This window comes from Calonectris borealis, chromosome 1 (assembly GCF_964195595.1).
Source record: "Calonectris borealis chromosome 1, bCalBor7.hap1.2, whole genome shotgun sequence".
In the NCBI taxonomy this organism is placed as follows: domain Eukaryota; kingdom Metazoa; phylum Chordata; class Aves; order Procellariiformes; family Procellariidae; genus Calonectris; species Calonectris borealis.
In genome coordinates, this window is record NC_134312.1 from 60581751 (window position 1) to 60599476 (window position 17726).

Genomic DNA, 17726 nt, shown 5'->3' on the forward strand with positions numbered 1-17726 from the left:
ACAAGGGCAACGATAAATCCTCCTTCGCCTACTCCCTCCCCACCAACGCACCCTGATCCCCAGGTGTTTCCCCCAAATCCACAGGGTTCTGCCCACTGACACGCCACGCCTCCCTCCACATTTCACAATTCAGTTTTGAACTCTGCATCGGCACTGCTCCACGGCAAAGATTTCTACCCAACTGAGCATCAAGCCTTGCAAGCTTTGCCAATTACCACTCCTTCCCCGACATGCATCTGCTTGCAGCGGCTGGGGAGGTTCCCTCCACGGTTGTCCAGAGGGCTTTCTGGAGGGCTACCAGCGTGCTGGAGGCACCAACCTCTCTCTGACAGCTGCATCCAACTCCCACTGATGCACTCTTTTCTTCAAGTTGGCCACCCTGAAGAGTGTTTTGCCTGTGTTTGCAGTCAACAGACATATAGAGAGGAAACCCTATCAACCAAGCATTTGAATCTGAGGTAGGACTACTTAGAGATGATAGATTTATGGAAATCAAATTTAATAAAAAGGGAGGGGGTAATTAAGGAGTCTGGCTTTTTGGGTTGTGTACAGAGGTTTAAAAAAATCCAGAATGAAAAAAAAAAAACCTGAAATATCCACAGATTACTTTTTTATTAAAACACAACCATATGTACTTTAAAGAGAGAGAGCTGTATCATGCATAATTTAGTTGGCACACAGACAGTACTCTTGTGTGTTTCATGCACGTGAAATAAATAAGCAAAAATTACTTAATTTGAATAACACCAAACACCTGATTCCAGAGACGGAGCAACACTTCAAAGTGCTCTTGGCTTGTTGATGTTTCACCAGAGCAGAGAAAAATTAGCAAGCTGAAAACAGAAATTCATTTTGTGGCTTGCAGACAAACATCCACGGTGCATCCACACGGCTCATGAACAGCACATAAACTAAGCCCTGATGATATGATGGAGCTACAGAGAAGACTCCCATTGCTTCAGAGAAAGCCAGGAAAATGAACGTGAGATCCTTATGCATGTTCTTTACAACGCAGAATTCAGAAATAAGAACAACAGTAAGCTGGGCTGCGTGTATCTTCATAGATCTGAGTCTTTTCAATTTCTCCCCAAAATTTCATAACAGACCTCAGGAAATAAAATACTTGACAGTATTTCTGACAGACCTCAGAAAAAAATCCTTTTTTGTCTGAAAGTTTCAGTTTTCCCACCCATAGCTTTGTATCTCTAACTATACCATAAACATGTGATTGGAAGGCTTCTCTCTCAATAAAAAAAAAAATTTAAAAGGCACTTCTGGTAACTTTATCTCCATGTCCACATCAAGATTCACATGGCACTTGCGTCCTACAATTTATTTGTGCTGAAACCAAAGCTTTCAAATTTTGACAGATATCATAGATTCTCACATTTCCCAAAAAGTTTTTTGATTAATAGCAAATAATTTATCTTCCAGGCGCAAATTCCTCTGGTGCAGGTTTGAGTCGCGGTTCTTTCCTCTGCTGGAACTGGAGAAGGAAAGGCAGGATGAAGGACCCTCTGTAACACAGGTCTGTAACACAGGTGGAACTAGCTCTGCTTTAAATTTGTGACAATATTTCCTTCAGCCTTCAGCTTTTTGCTTGCCCACCTCAAAACAAACAACCCAGTGAAATGAGACAGAACACTAATATGACAGACATTTGCAAGTGTGGCCACGCTGTGAGGTGCTCTCAAACACAACATAGGGAAGATGAAATAAAGCATGTTTTACCTTTAAAACTGAGAGCAGTGTATGCAAACAAGTCATAGGCATTGCTCTGAGACTGCTCGAGAATTTTCTCCTCCTATGGCTTCAGCTGGCCATGGAGTATAAACATGGCTAGATCTGCTCCAACGTCTCCTTCAACATTACATGTGCCCCCTCATCCCTCCTCTGCACAACCAGGCAATGCAATTGGCTTTGTTTTACTTCGAGGAAAAAAAAACAAACATTATCAACAGCCTTGTACTTACTGAGTTCAGCAATGCTCCCCACGCGCGTAGCAAGTAAAGACTGCTCGATGGTCCTTAGCTCTGACTGGCTGAACATCTGCACTTCCCCGGGCTTATTTGACCTTTGCTGGTCTTTGTGAAGGTTCAAGCTGTCCGGCAGGCAGAGAACACCTACAGTGGATAAAAAGAAAGAAGTCCAATGTAATTTCAGCCAGTACGGATGACTTTGCTGCCACCACCACATCGTTCTGGGGACATTCCAAGACGCAGCCTGTGTGTGCAGAGCTCAAAGACAATCAATATCTATAAGTCAATGTCACGGATGACTCATGTTCTCAGAAGTGGCCCTCGTTAACTCTTCTGAATATCCTCAAGTCATTTACGATGTCACTCGGGGATAATTCTTACAGAAAATCCTAGAGAATTGCCCAAGGAGGAGGTCAAGAGGGTTCCAAAGAAGCCTCCTAGAAACTACTCCAAACCCATACAAATTTATTAGAAAATGGTATCTTAGTGACAGAATTCTTAAAGATTGGCTTTAAAATTACATATGAGACAGACAATACATTTACAGGATTTTCCTGGAAGGAGAATTCCACTGACAATTGCCAAAATAATGGACAGCGTCAAGATGCTCGAAGTGTCATTGATGGGCTTATTGAATTTCTTTTGTAAATACAACTCCTGGCAATTGAACTGTTTGGGCTTCAAAAGCCCATTATGCAGAAGCCCTTACAGCTGTGAATTTTTGTGGGGCAGGGCATAAGTAAAGCTACTGACATAAAATAATTTACATACACGTTCATTCAGGCACAAAAGTCACTTTCTGCCATGACATCTAAACCCTCAGGAGTAGATATAGGGCACATGTTTATTAATCAAAATCACTGTCATGCTAAAAACCAGAACTTATTTACAAGAACAAATGCTGCGTTACCATCCTTGGGTAACAGATGCATGGAAGACCAGCCTGGAGAACAAGCTCTCCTCCTTTCCCGTGGTCTATGAACAGCCAGCTATGGCCATGCTCTCCACAGCATCACCTTCCCAATCCCACTGGGACACACACAGGTGGAGACCCGCTGGAGGCAGTGGAATTGTACCTCTTTATGATGATTAAATTTCATCTTATCTCAGATTGTGTGATATGCAACAATTACCTTTGAAAAGAAGCCAGAGTAGGAAATGTATTTTTTCCATTAGCTTTTACTATTCCTTCCTTTTAAGCACAGGGAGAGGTTCTGTCCTTATGGGCCAAGCAGACTTTACAAAATACATTAAGGAAGAGGTACATATTTAATGTTTTTCTTCAGGGGGAAAAACCTACTTAGCTTCCCAGCCCAGTAAATATATGGTGTCTAACACTACCGATCAATAATTCTGCCAACAGGTATAACATTGGAGGTCCTGGGCAGAACGTCTACCTTAACCCCTGTTTACTTCAGTTATGAAAAGCCCCGCAGACGTCACTGCTTTGGAGCACTGCAAGACCAGGTAACACACCTGAGAGGGGACATTTCTCAGCCATGTTGTTAGCTCCACCAAACTGCTTTGGATTCTCTCCTCACATCCATCTCCTCCCTGCAAACAATTTAGTCTAAAAGTCGTATTTGCAGCACAGACCTAAAAACATCCCAGCCTGGGAGGAGAGAGGCGACGCAGGTTCAGTGAGCACGTTCGAAACAAAAAGCGGGGGTATACATTGGGAATACCAGGACCAAAGGTCTGGCCCACCATGGCTGTAAGACAGCAACCTAAACCAGGATCACCCTCTGCACGCAACAGCCACACCAAAACAAATTCCCTAATAGCCTGTTTGAAAGCTGGAGATAGAGGAGCAGGAGCAGCCGTAATCCCAGCCCTGGCTCTGGTCCCAGGGCTGTAATAACGACAGTAAAACCATATGCACGTGTGGAAGGTCACGAGCGAGGAACACGACTCACGAGGAAGCGCCCTGAAGAGAAAGAGCAGGACATCTGACACAGCAACGGAGAGGAAAGAATTAAAAGCAGAGAGGTAAGGGATGAAAAGTGACCACGGCTTATCAAACAAGCTCTCCAAATTCTCCTGCCATCGCTCAGTGGCTGACTCGCATAAACACTCGGCGCACCGAGCAACATTTACATTCTGGGGATGTACAGAGCTTGAGAAGTACAACACCTGGATTTATAATGCAGACTTGCCTGCATATTTTAATAAGTATTCTCTCTTGGAAATCTTTCTCATTTATTTAGATTATTCTTTATAATTTTAATGGATAGAAATTAAGGCAAAATTAGAAGAGTCTTCCCTGCAGAAAACAGATGTGTAACTGATCTAACACTCAAAGAGATTTCTAAAAACAAGAAATAGAACACAAACAGCTTTATGGCATCTTTAAAAACTGAATATCCAATAAGAAAATCTTTTTCAGTGAAAACATACCTTAAGTGTGGGGAAAAAATACTGTTTTAAGATACCTTTACAAATAAGATTTAAATGGTTTAAAATCATAATACGGGGCCAGACTCACTCAGTATGCCCCTGGCTGCTCTGTGCCACACAGCAATGTACAGCAGCCGTACATCGCATCTATGATTGCTGTGAACCATTGGAGCAAGGCGAGACAACCAAAACGCTCAAGTATATTTGGATTTTGCCACCTCTTTTGGTGCTTCCCCTCGTCTGTACCCTCCTTGGGGCAGGGATCTGTCTAGGACTTGTCTGCAAGAAGACATATCCAGAATGGGCCATATCCAAAATTGCTTTATCCACTTTGCCCTTGGCCTCAGGGTACCCTGCAGTCTGTAGGTGAAAGACTGAAGAGAAATGCAGAGAATACATTTTAAAATCAGCAGGATGCCAAAAAAAAAAAATCACAGTGACAAGCTCCTAATGCTCCCCCTCCCAAATCTCCAGAGAAAACCCAACATCATAGGGAAAATCCAATGTACAATTAATACACTCCACATTTTTCCTGCCCTCTGGGCTCAGCTTAAACACAAGCCAGAGCTCAATCCCCAAGGACTTAAAAATCCCAAACCAAAGAAGTATTATACAAAAAGACAAAGTGAAGACTGAAGATGCCCAAACTTATAAAAGAAGCAGTTATTTTAAACCTTCATGCAAACTCATGCGAAGCCAGGGGTACCTGATAACTCTATTCCAGTTTCTCCACGCACTTTCCCACCCCTTGGGCTTGGTTGATGCACAACCCTCCATTGCAAGGCAGATTTTGGCACAAATATACATACATTCCTGCATACTCGTTTCAAAGCTTGCCACAGAGCTGCCCGTGCTGTCCTTTTAGTGTGATAGAAGATGTCTGCATCCATCACACAAACCTCCCAAGCTCAGTGCCTGGCAGCAGCCCCGGCAGAGCTTGTCCCTGCCACTCAGTGCCTCCCCCAGCCTGAAGGACCAGATGGCCAAGAGCAACTCCAGCATCGGATGCAGCAGCAGTTGTGTGACCTCTTTGGCTTTCAGGGCAGGAGAAATATGGGATTTGTAGCCCAAATCTTACCTAAATACAGAGGAATCATTAAAAAAAAAAAAAAATTCTAAGCCCCCTCCACTGTTCCTCTATTTAAACAGATATTTGCACTTATTTATATACCAGCTGTTGTAAAACATTTGATTGCTGAAGTGCTGGCACCTACGGTGCCCATACTCCAGGACCGGCAGTCGGTCTTCCCTTTCTCTCAGGCATAGGAAGCTGCCGGCTTCGGCTTTCCACGGACCACGCATTGCTATTGGCACTGCACAGCTATTTGCATCATGCAAAGGCAGATCAAAGGGCAAACCAGCAAAAAATAAGACAAGCAATCTTTTGTATACCACCATGAATGACTACATAACGTGGAAAGCAATAAAACAGCAAGTCTTTATTGAAATGAACAGCAAAATTCTGGACAAGGCTGTGTTGCATCCTCAAACATCCCACAGTTTGGTCCCAAACCAGCTTTGCCATCTAAAGCAGCATTTTCAACAGCGAGTCCATCTCAGAAAAAAAAGAATGAGAGAGATATAGAATTTAAACTTGCAGTTCCAGTTACTGCAGGTCTCAAGTTACTGCTCCAACCTTCCTCTTCTCACCTATTGTAAACATACTTCAGTACCATACACCTCCTACATTTGAAGCTTTTATTTGTATTTCAAGGAATTTGAAGACATTTAATCGAGCTATTGTTTGAGCATACAGCAAATTCACCAAGACGAAATGATATCTCAAGTATCACTGAATTCAGATTTTTTTATATATATATGTATGTATATATACACATGCACACAAAGTGACGGACCAAGGCAAGCAAGGAAAAGTCTGCGCTGCCTACATTCATGGGTCTGCAATACCTAATGTCACTCATGTTTCAAATTGTTTACCTCCTCCCTCTCCTTTAGTATTCAAATCTTATGGTCTAAACCAAAACAAATTTCCAATGGCACTAAATTAATAAAAATGCCCACTGGGCAATGTGATTCAAATGATCTGTGCCGAGGCATCTAGCAGAAATGCAACACAAATGTGTTTGTTTTGACTAAAAATATAAGCGCTATAAATACCATAAAACATTTTTTGCGCATTTCAGTACTACCATTCGTTCCTTTGGAAAGAATGCCAGATTTCTCTCTACATATTAATTTAGAGTCTGGAAAGAAGCATAAAGGTTTTGCTGCTCTTGTTTTTCTTTAATTAAGGGCTCCTACTTTCAAGAGAAAATAATTCAAAGTATCTTTGACCTCCCTCTTTATCTATCTATTACATCTTAAGCAAACATACATATCTGGAAAACAGCTTATACTCCCACTGCAAGGAATAGCTGGATCCTACTAAGAGTTTATAGAAATTAAGTGTGCACGATAGGCATCAGGCAAATTGCTCTACAAAATGAGCCTGAAAATGGTAGTTAACCCTGAACAGTCCCCAAAATGTGGTGCTGCACGTTGCTCAAGTAAATGCCGACCTTACATAGGAGGACTACATTTAGGAGTAGGAAATCCACTCAATCATCATAACTTTTTGATTTTTTTTACACAGGAACATGGGACTAGAAGGTTTTTGAGTCCAATCTCCTGCTCTCACAACGAACCACGTGAAGTTCAAGAGCTCACAAAACATCCAATCAGGAAAATCCCTTTTCTTCCACAAGCTCATGTACCGAAATATTTCCCAGCACCAGAGAGCATTCTTGAGATCTACAGCATAAAGGCCTACGGGAAAGAAATAAAAGGGACAATAGTATTGCCAGCTGCGTTTGCAATAGCAATACACTTCACTAGGTGCAAACCCCACATGGTTGCTATTCTGGTAGAAAAAACAGGTAGAAAAACTCTCCTGACCCCACATTTGATAATCGTGGCAATCATGAGTAGGTGAGGATGATGCACCACGCAGGTACACACCAGATTTTGAAGCACAGTGTGGGAACACCAGCACCATGAGCTCAGCATCCCAACACCAATGCGCAGGAGCTGGCGAATACAAAGTGACAAAAGCCACCACATAGAAGCTCAAACTCATGAAGAAATCCTATGGCCTCTGTCGTTTGAAGCAACCTGCACCGTGACTCCTTATCTCAGCCTGTCAATCTGACCGGCAAGGCAGATGGAAAACGTCTTGACTTCTTACAGAAATAAGACTATGGGGAAAACCTTAATGCTAATCGTATCAGCCACGGCTTTCAGTTAACGGAAGACCTGGAAAGCATTCAAGGCAAGGAGTGCAAAGTGTCTTCTTTCCACACATTCCAGCCCGGTTAAATAACAGGGAGTGGCTTTCATGGAGAAAATGCAAAGCACTTGGGAAAGCTAGGTGGTGATATAAAGTTTCCAGAATCGGAGTCTTAGAGTAGGCAGAGCAGCCCAAATGAGGAAGGGTGGAACAGGCACAGGAATCAGATGCAAGAGAGTAAAGGGACACCACTTTGCGTGTCTTTAACACCTATCACCCAAAGACATTAATAAGCATTACCAGCTTTACACTCAGCCTCAAGACACTGGCGTTAAGCAGGTAAGGTAATATTCATGTCCGATTTATAGATGAAGTGAAAGTAAAGCACTAGAGAACTTAGTAACTAATTCAAGGTGAAATAAGAAATGTCAGAGAAAGCCAGGAAAAGAGTATAAGGCCTCTAGTTATGCAGTTTAACCACAAGAGATCACCCTTTCTCTCCTGGAAAAAATAATAGAAGGGCAAATTAATAACACTTAAAAATGAAAGAACTGAGAGCCTAACAAAATCCGCCAAAAAATGACCAATGGCAGCAACCACTGATAAATGACAAACAGAAGTTGTACAAACTCTGTTGATTTTGGGTTCTCACCAGCGGGAACTTCACTTCCAGAACCACTGCGAAGAATGATCCTCTGACCTATGCAAGGGCAACTTTTTTTATTTCATCTGGCCAGGTTTGGAGGTTTTCTCTGAGCAGTTTTGTCTCTGGCTCCTTGCAATTGGAAATTTCAGTAACTGCATATCTGCAGAGCAGTTTTTTCCAAAGATGTGTAATCATTTTCAGGGCAGTATCCCAGCTGAGTTGGATTTGATTTCATCAAAAGCCATAACGGATGATCATCATCCAAAGCAGAGAGTACCTCTGTGAGATATTAGAGCAGATGTTATAGGAAGACAAGATAATAGAATTATATTACAACATGCAACTGTGACATCTTTTCTTGTAAGGAGTTTCTTAGAACAACACATTCTACCTAATTGGGACATCCTCCTTATTAGGATCCTTCTAAGGCAATCGTTTTAGCCTAATGATAATGAGTGGCAATCACTGCTGCTTAAAATGGCACAGAAGTAACAACAATTCAACTAAATTAGGATATATTCTGCTAGTACCAAGCAGTTAAGTGGTGCACGACCAAGTGGAACGCAGGATGGATTTGATTGTTTAGGCTATATATTAAAAAACCAAGAAGAATCAGAAGATTAGATCCCACTAAACATAGAAACTAAGCTCCCAAATCACCAGCTACAGCTTTACATTTATTTTTATTAGGATATAGAGAAAACAAAATCTTGGTCCTGCCAAAATCAATTGCAAAACTTCAAAATCCTCAAAACCACCAAAAATACAAGAACAGTGAACGTGAAGCAAGCTGGTCCAAGGGCAAGAGGAGAAACGGAGATCCACCTCCTCACACTTACCCCAAGGTCTCTCCCAGTTTCCTAAAGTGGTCTTTGTGGTACTGCTACCAGGCGAGAAGCAGCAGGTGCTGCTTACCGGCGTGCATCCATGGGCAGGACGGACAACTCGTGTGCTGACGGCACGGCGAGCTGTGGCTGATGCAATGGCTGTATCCCCCCCTCCCTTTTCCTGGCGAGGGGACTGATGTGCACCGCACTCCTTTGCCTCCCTGTGATTTTCACCACCTCTCTCCCTGTTGATCATGAAGGGGCATTTTATTGACTTCACAACAGGAAAATCGCTCAACAGCATACTGTGCTCAGCCACGCTATTCCACTGTCACAGTGACCATAAAAGTTTCAGTGCGAGTTGTGATTTTTTTGGCAGAGATGCTTGAGCTGACACAGCGCATTTATTTCACGCCGAGTACCCATCAACTTGAAATTACCCTGATCTAAGCTATGCTGCCCTGGAACTAGTGATTTGGAGAAGAAAGGTTTTCTATCACACTCTTTGACAGGAGGCATCCAGATACAGAAAATAAAATTAAAAAATACCGGTATCATCTTCCTTCTCTGCTACACGCAAATAAATATAATACATGCAGCTATCACTATATCGATACAAGCAAGAATTTGATAGATCGTGGGGCATTTGCAGAAAGAAAAGAGCACGATGAACGTGTTGGCAATGCTGGCTAGTGAGGAAGCTTGGAGAAATGTGGATTTGATGGTACCCAGTCTAGCCGCAAGATGCCTCGTCCGGCTACCGGCAAGTACTCAAGATGGCAGACACATACTCAAGGGAGAAAGGATGTGCACTGGTATAAACATGGACTCTGGGAATGCACAGGAGTACTAACTCATGCAAAAATGGACTTGGCTAAAAACAGGCAAAATCTGCTATTAGACCAAGAGTCTGCATAAGGTCTAAGCCTTTTATGTCACTGAAAATGACAAAGAACGCGTTAACAGGTTTTATTTTATGGAAAAAGGCCTGTCAGCTGATAGCAGCAGAAGAGGATTTGGTGATTCATAGCTTAATATGCTTTCCCAGAGCCTGTAATTCCTTCATTCATTACCGTCAGCCCCCCAAAATGCCCAGCCGCGACAGACGACTTCCCCTTCAGCAACCGTGATGTGGGCACGGCCCGAAAGCCCAATGGCGCTGACATGGCATCTCTCCTAACCCAGTCCGGTCTCCTCCAGTATTTGATAAACAAAACATCGGCAGGTAATTAAGCGTCCTCGGATAGGTATATGCTCAAGTCTCTTTTTCACGAGCTGTGAGTTTCTTGTAACGATACTGTTTCAGACTTCTTGAGAAGGAAGACTGAGTATTTCAACTGCAAATGAATAATCCCATGCAAGCACATAATCCCCCATTTTTTAAGACATGCTATCCAAACAGGCTCCTGTACCAGGTACCACAGGTATAGTAAAGCAGTACAAAATGTTTGATCCAAAAGAGCATTTTTTCCGCTTTCTCTGTGTGCCACCATTCCTTTGGCATAGGCACCATTCGTCAAATGCCTTCAAGGGCTGGATCCATCATTTCAAAAACACCAATGTGCTTACAATTTCTGAGCAGTTGCACTGAATACTATACAATACACTTGGCAAGAATATTTCAAGTATCTTAAAAAACACCTCCTCCATTTGCTTCAATATTTGTAAAGATTAGTATGCTTTTTACAGGAGAAGGAATTGTTTGCCAAAATTCCTCCTTCTGCTTTGGAACATTGTCAGCTTGTACAGACCCCATGAATAATACATAGCGGAGCAGACAGTGCTCAGACTGAGCATGGGGCACTCCCATCACAGTTACCAACTGTCCCCTTTGCCTTTCACAGGCGGGCACGGTGGCAGCAGCTGGAAATGGGATCGAGGGGAGCGGGACGCGGTGTTTGCGGTCTACGGAGCAATCACCGCCTTGTGCTTGGGAGCTAGTTATGTAGGCAAAAGCTTATGCAAACCATATGTACAGGAATAAGGATTGTCCACAATTCAAACTGGTGAAACACCTGACCTTACAAGGGTGCAGTGACCGGCTGATGGGAGAATAACACAACACCCCTTTCTGCGGAGCTGGGCGCTTTGCTGTTTGCTCTGTAAGTCACCTTCCCACAAACACGAAAGCCTTGGGCTCTGTCCCAGGGAATGCTGCCCTAATATCAAAAAGCAGCTAAACCATCACCGTCCTTCAACTTTGAACGATTAAATCATCAGCCCCAAAGGTTTCTGGGAGGGCACCAGGGTATGTGGTTGAATAAAATAAATAATAAGTAAATAAAATGAGTAAAATCTGCAGTCAGTACTGCATAAAGCTGAAAACACAGGACATGTAGGGGCTGCGATGAAGCCCCTGGGACTATAGGACACAGGTGAAGGAAACTGCCCTGCCGCCACGCATTGCCATGCTTCAGCGGGGAAATGCAAGCGGCTCTGGCAGAACTCTTACTGACTTTGTAAGGGCCGGGATTTTACCCCCGAGCGATGAGTTTTGGGTAAACTGGAGCGTGGGGAGCCCTCAGTAAAAGTTAAGTAATTAGAATTTCCTTTCAACTGCTTCAACAGATGAATATCAGATTAGCCACTCCACCCTCACCATGAAAGCCCGCGCTTAATGAAAGTAAAGAATAAGATGTTTTAGAAACACACGCTTTTATTTACTGGCTTTAGGGCAGTATCCCATCACTCCAAGCATTTACCACGCTCCCTCCCACCCTGCTAAGGATAGCACTGAGCACAGCAGGATAAAAACCACCTACCCTTGAAGGCATATGGTACACAACTACAGCGATCTCCTGAGCTGTAGACAACCCCAGCACAGGACGTGCCCTACAGCCCCCTGCATCCCCTCTCCCGCCAGCCAGGTTTGCTGCATCATTTTGGGGTATCCCTATCTCCTGCAAACACCTGAGCTCAGGTACCGACAGCTGTGACCTACATGGGACCAAGGTAGCCAGCTCCCACCTTCAGCAAAGGAATAACCCTCTGCCTTCCGCGTGTGCTTCAATGGGGTTTTGCCACATATTTGAAGCCAAATATTCACCTAAAAATTTCACTGACTGGAAACCCTGGATGCCAGCCAGATGACAGTCGTTTCTAAAAGTAACCTTTACGTTCTTCAAAAATTCCACTTGGCTTACTAAATAGAAATAACTTGTTAATAGCACGTATTTCACCATCCAGACCTTTGATATAGACACCTACAACAATAAATCAGCTCTGACCAGTAAAGGTGAACCTATATATATTTATGGTAAAATCATTAGAGACAATGAAAAAAATTTACAACAGACATTAGACTGTGTCGCTAGCATACTTTTATGACTGCTTGCCCTACAGGTTGGCTGGCTGAACCCATTTCAAATAACTCAGGTTTTACAGAGCTGATGGACACCCTCTTCCCCACCCAGCTATAATACAAACTAACTGTGTTCAGGTGCATGAGCTCATTACGTGGCTACCAGTTTAACTGAAAAAGACTTTTAAAAATTACTTTACAGAGGTTTAATACTTTTTTTTGATTCCTGCAGAGTATCCATTTGTACATTCTGAATTTTATGATATCAAGATACACAGTTTTCTTCCTAAAATATCTCATTCATTTTTTGAAAATGATGCCCTCTATTACTTTCTCCAGACAGAAAAGGCTGCACATTTATTCTCAGAGCGGTTAAAGGTCAAACCCAGTATTCATTTATGCATAATCTTCAGATTTGAACCTCTGCATTATTAATCTCCTCCACTTTTTCACCTAGACATTCACACACAGATCCACAAACAGCAAAAACCCTAGAGTAAAGGGATATGATCATTTCTACAGCAGACCCTTCTTCAGCGCGCCGAATACACAGTAGTTAATGAAGAAACAGATGCTCGCTATTTTATCCTTCTGGTTCAGTGTGGTCTTTGCCATGATTTCGACATGACCGCATCTTATCCATCCTCTGCTCCGGGTAAAGCACGATGCCGTTCCCCACGGGCTCACCTCTTCCCATGGGTGTCCTCGCAGGGACAGAGCCACATCCCTGGCGGTGCCTCGGCCGCCCCACGGCACTGCTTCACCAGCCCTTCCCCAATACTCAAGCACCAAAACTAAGGCGGGGAACAAACCGCGGGGCAGTTTTTTCCCCTACAGCCTTGGTCTTGGAAATGGCTGAGCCAACTCGGCTGAAATTTAAAAGAAGTGTATTTTTAAATCATTTTGGGGGAAGTGATTGCCCTAGAAAAATCTAAATGCAGTTGGAACATATCAGAAGCAACTGAAATCGGGGACGTATAATGATCATCAGCAGGTAGCCGTAACAGTAGGCCATCCTAACTGCCTCGCCAGCTGCATCTCATCTGTCGATTTTATTTAGCCTTTTCTCTTCTAAGCAGACTGAAAGAAACCAAATGGTATTTGGAAACTTCCAGACACAGCTTCACTGGGTCAGCATTACATAACTGATAAGCTGACTAAGGAGATGAATATGCTATGGGGGACATAGAAATCGAACATAAATCTTGGAAATCGATTCAAGTCAAAACCCCAGATAGAAAAGAACCCCCAAATAATAAACCAATACAAAGTAAACTCTTCATCGTGCTCCATTTTCCCGACAGTCAAATAAACTCCATTTTCATCACTCAGGTACAGTCCCCAAACAGCCGTCTGTTCATGTCGTCATTTCTTCCCCCATCTCGCTTGCATACAGACCTTCACTTCATTTTTTCACCCGTGCTCGTAACAGCTATCTGCTGTCAGTGTTCCTGGGACCCATTCCTCAGCATCTTTTCCAGGGCTACGACAGACAGATGCCCAGTCCTTTTACTGGGAGCATCATCTTATACCTGCAACAAACTAACCCCACGGTTCAGCCTGGAAGTCCTGGCTGGAAGTGGTTACAGCTACCAAACTAAGTAAAGCTGTACTTATTCCAATCACATTCTGTGGATAAGCACAACAAAACGTTCCTTGGTTCATATTTCTTAATATTAACAATTATAGGAACCATAGGGAATTATAAAAGTTAGAGAATTATGAAGATCATAATATTTGGAAAAATACCATAAAAGCATGCCATGAAATCTTAATTGCAATGCACAACACTGCAAGACCTACAGGAATTGAAAGCAAGTTTTCATCGTCTCAGCGGCACATCATGAGGAAAACGAACAAAAATAGACTAAATTTCTAGTTCTAAAATAAAATAAATTTGTAATTAATTATTTTAATTCTGTTCTAGTGAAAAGGCAGAACTCTGCAATTTAAATCATTTGTAGATTCATGGCCTCCAGCCATGAGCGGACAGCACACTACCATTGACCTAGCCACAGGGACTGCTACAGCAGGCCAAGAGTGATCTATGAGCTTCATTAAGAAACTAAATAAAGTTCATATATATATATATATATGTAGGTATGTATGTATGTGTATATATATACACACACATTGTGAAATTAAAGTATATATACGTGTGTGTGTGTGTATATATATACACACACACGCACAATGTGAAATTAAAGTAGGCATTTGCATGCACCAGACTTCCCAGAGAGTACACTCTGCTGGAGAACTGTCACTTACTTTGAGCTCGTTTGCCCAGAAATATGTGATCAAGAAAGCAATTCTTAACTTGCTGCTAAGAGTTTGAATACATGTTGGACTTGGCTGTGCAGAGAGATGCCTGCCGGGCCACCTCCACACATACCCCTCTTGGTGGATGCTTGGTGGAGCCAACAGACATCATGCAAAAAATGAGTTACGATGCCTGTCCCCTGTTTATGCATTCGTTTCACCTCAAGAATTAACAGGATCCGACTCTTCTCCTAAAAGCACCTGTTTTTGTGCGAGGGCTAAGCCACCGCACTGTGCCGAGGGTGCCGCCGTACAGGCATCTGACAGCTCCTGAACATAATGCCCAGTGCACCCACCCATCAGCAGGAAAATACCGTATTAAGTAAATCGACGCAACTTCTCTCATTGCTTTGCTAAAACAAATTTTTAATGCACTCAGAGACAAAAATATACCGTCTAACTACAGACTATTCATAGGCAGAGCCAAACTGTTCATTTAAATGGGAAACAGTATCATTTTCTCTTGCACCGTTATATATATGTTACATAGAAAACACTCGAAAGACACGTTGCACGTGTGTCATCTTTTCTGACACGAGGTTTGCGTAATGAAGAAAGACAGTTCTGGCCCAAATTCCTCATGTTAATCATGTCTCTAGGTGACTAATGATGGATTTAATGGACGCTCAAAATGGTTTGTTGAGTAAGAAAGTTGCTTCTTACTCTGGCAGAGGTGGAAGCAACCTCACTTCTCCCCATCTCCTGCGGTGGAGGGGTATGGTATGGTAACAGCAATATTCCAAAATACGCAGGCCACCATGAACATGGCTGCAGTGGGCAAAAGTCTTCAGTGTGAGGACTGAAAGACCACATTTAATGAAGAGGAATTTTGACAAAAGAGGCGAGCTGCTTTTCTTTTGCATGTGGAAACTGTTACTCTTGGTATTTCCAGAGCACAGCAAAGCACTGAAACTTTCTCATTTAATGTATCTGTAAGTTCCTTCCTCAGACAGCTTCATCTTTGTTCAGCACCCAAGGGGTATTCTTTGTCCACTAAACATAGCTAGGGAATTTGACACATTTTTATTTAGTTTCTGAAATCAACTGTGAGCATACACATCACCAGTACTGATTTATCATACAATCACGGGTTCCTTCCCCACCTCTGCTTAAACAGCCACTACACCCAACTTCGAATTCACGACCATTTTTAGTGTCAACTGACAAAAAAAGAGTCTTCAACTCAAATGATTTGAAGGGGTGAGTATAACAATCATGGCAAAATCAATAATGATGTGACAGTCTGAAAGCCTTTGAGACTAGTTCTCAAAATTACAAACATCGGGAATTCAGGTTTGACCCTACATTCAATCCCATAAACATTACAAAATCTTCCAGTTCACATTTAAGGATCCCCAAATGCCTTGACTTTGCCCTGATCATGAAATGAAGGGGGCAACTGGAAATTTTGAGACAAGGTTTTCTTCTTCAGGTGGAGCTGGAAGGAGGAACTGGAAACTGTCCTTCAGTTTTGGTTATGGACTGATTGTAAGGCTGCCACTTGCAAAGTCTATCCCCCAGAGTTTTTACGCAAAAAATGTCTCAGAAGTGATCTGATTCAGAAAGGGCAAGTCCAGCAGCATGGCTTTCCCCAGTACACTCTGAGATAGGGAAACAAGATGCAGATGCAGTCAGAATGCTCTGGTTTCTCAGGATCCATAGCCTTGATCTTCATCACATACTTCTGAATCTTTCCAATCTCAATTGTTCATACAGCAAAAAAATACATTCTGGGTTCTGCACATCATGATGCGCAGGGGGGAAAGAAAAACATGACTGCTAGAAAAACATGACTGCTAGAGACAGTGCTTGCAACTCTAAGGAGAAAAATAGTAAAGTATTTTTGGGACGACTTCAGAATCACACGAAATATGCAGGATGAAGCAATGGTTTTCATGTGCAAGTGGAAGTATGATTAAAATGTCCTTAGGCACATAACTCAAGAATCAGCACAGAGCAATATGATGTAGACAAGAGAGATAAGCTCGTGAACTGTTGATAGGACACACAAGAACCATCTTGTATGCCGATAGGACATACAAGATTAATGCAAGCAGCTATAGAGAAGGAAAACAATAAAAACATAAACAATGGAAAATAATCCTCACACTCTGCATGCTTTTGGGGAATGAACTGACAGCTGAGTGTGCAATAACATTCATGTGATCTACCATCCTCTTCCTTTTTACGAGTTACTATTAACTGACTAGTGTGCATGGCAGCAACATATGAGGGCAGCTCTGCTGAAGCAAACAACAGTTTGCACTTAATTTTAACTGTACAGCAAACCTTAATTTAGGTGCTTTGAAAGCAGACTGACCAAGAAATGACTCTGAAGCAAAGCAAGGAGAGACATTCAAAATATGTAATAGTAACACAGAGAAAGATTGCATCTTGGGGGCAGCAAGAACATTCAGGTCTTCATCCAAAGACGACAACATTGAGGACAACAACAAAGACAATGTCTTGCAGAGATGAACCTAGACTAGGTGCAAACAAACACATTTTTGTCACCTCTCAGCTGGATAAGGGCAGTTCATCATCTACTGATCATGAAGCCTTCAGGCCCTAGCAAGCCCCAACTCGTGCAGCACATCGTCTCAGCCATGCAGGCTCCTGCAAGCGCTTAAGCCACCACGCTTCCCCCAGAACTAACAGCCCCATGGTGTCCCACCACCCTGCAGTCCAGGTGCAAGGTACTTGGACTTGTAATAACTACTTATTTGGCTAATATCCTGTTTGGATATCAAATCCAAAGGCCCATGGGACACGCTGGAAAAGCTGCTGCTAAGCTGAGCAGATCGGGGATGTTGGGATGTGAAAGGTGACTCCCGTAGGCGTACAAAATCCCTGCTGTGCTGGGGCTCGGCTGGTGGCAAACACCAATGAGCTGGCCGCCCGTGGAAATCCTGTTCCAGCGACAGCTCCCTGCTGCTACCTCTGTGCATGTGCCAACACCCACTCTTTATTCAATTCCCTCCGTTGGTTTATTTTGGCCGCCGACCAAATCTCCACATGCCGTAGCCCACAG

At 42.9% G+C, this 17726-nt stretch overlaps 1 protein-coding gene across 2 annotated transcripts in view; it reads right to left on the reverse strand.

Moving 5' to 3' along the window:
• ABTB3 (ankyrin repeat and BTB domain containing 3) overlaps positions 1 to 17726 on the reverse strand; it is a 179175-nt gene that overhangs the window by 77160 nt on the left and 84289 nt on the right. For both annotated transcript variants that reach the window (XM_075156630.1, XM_075156621.1), the window contains exon 2: positions 1974 to 2123. In XM_075156630.1, coding sequence (XP_075012731.1) covers positions 1974 to 2123 — 150 coding nt within the window. The remainder of the gene's footprint in view (positions 1 to 1973; positions 2124 to 17726) is intronic.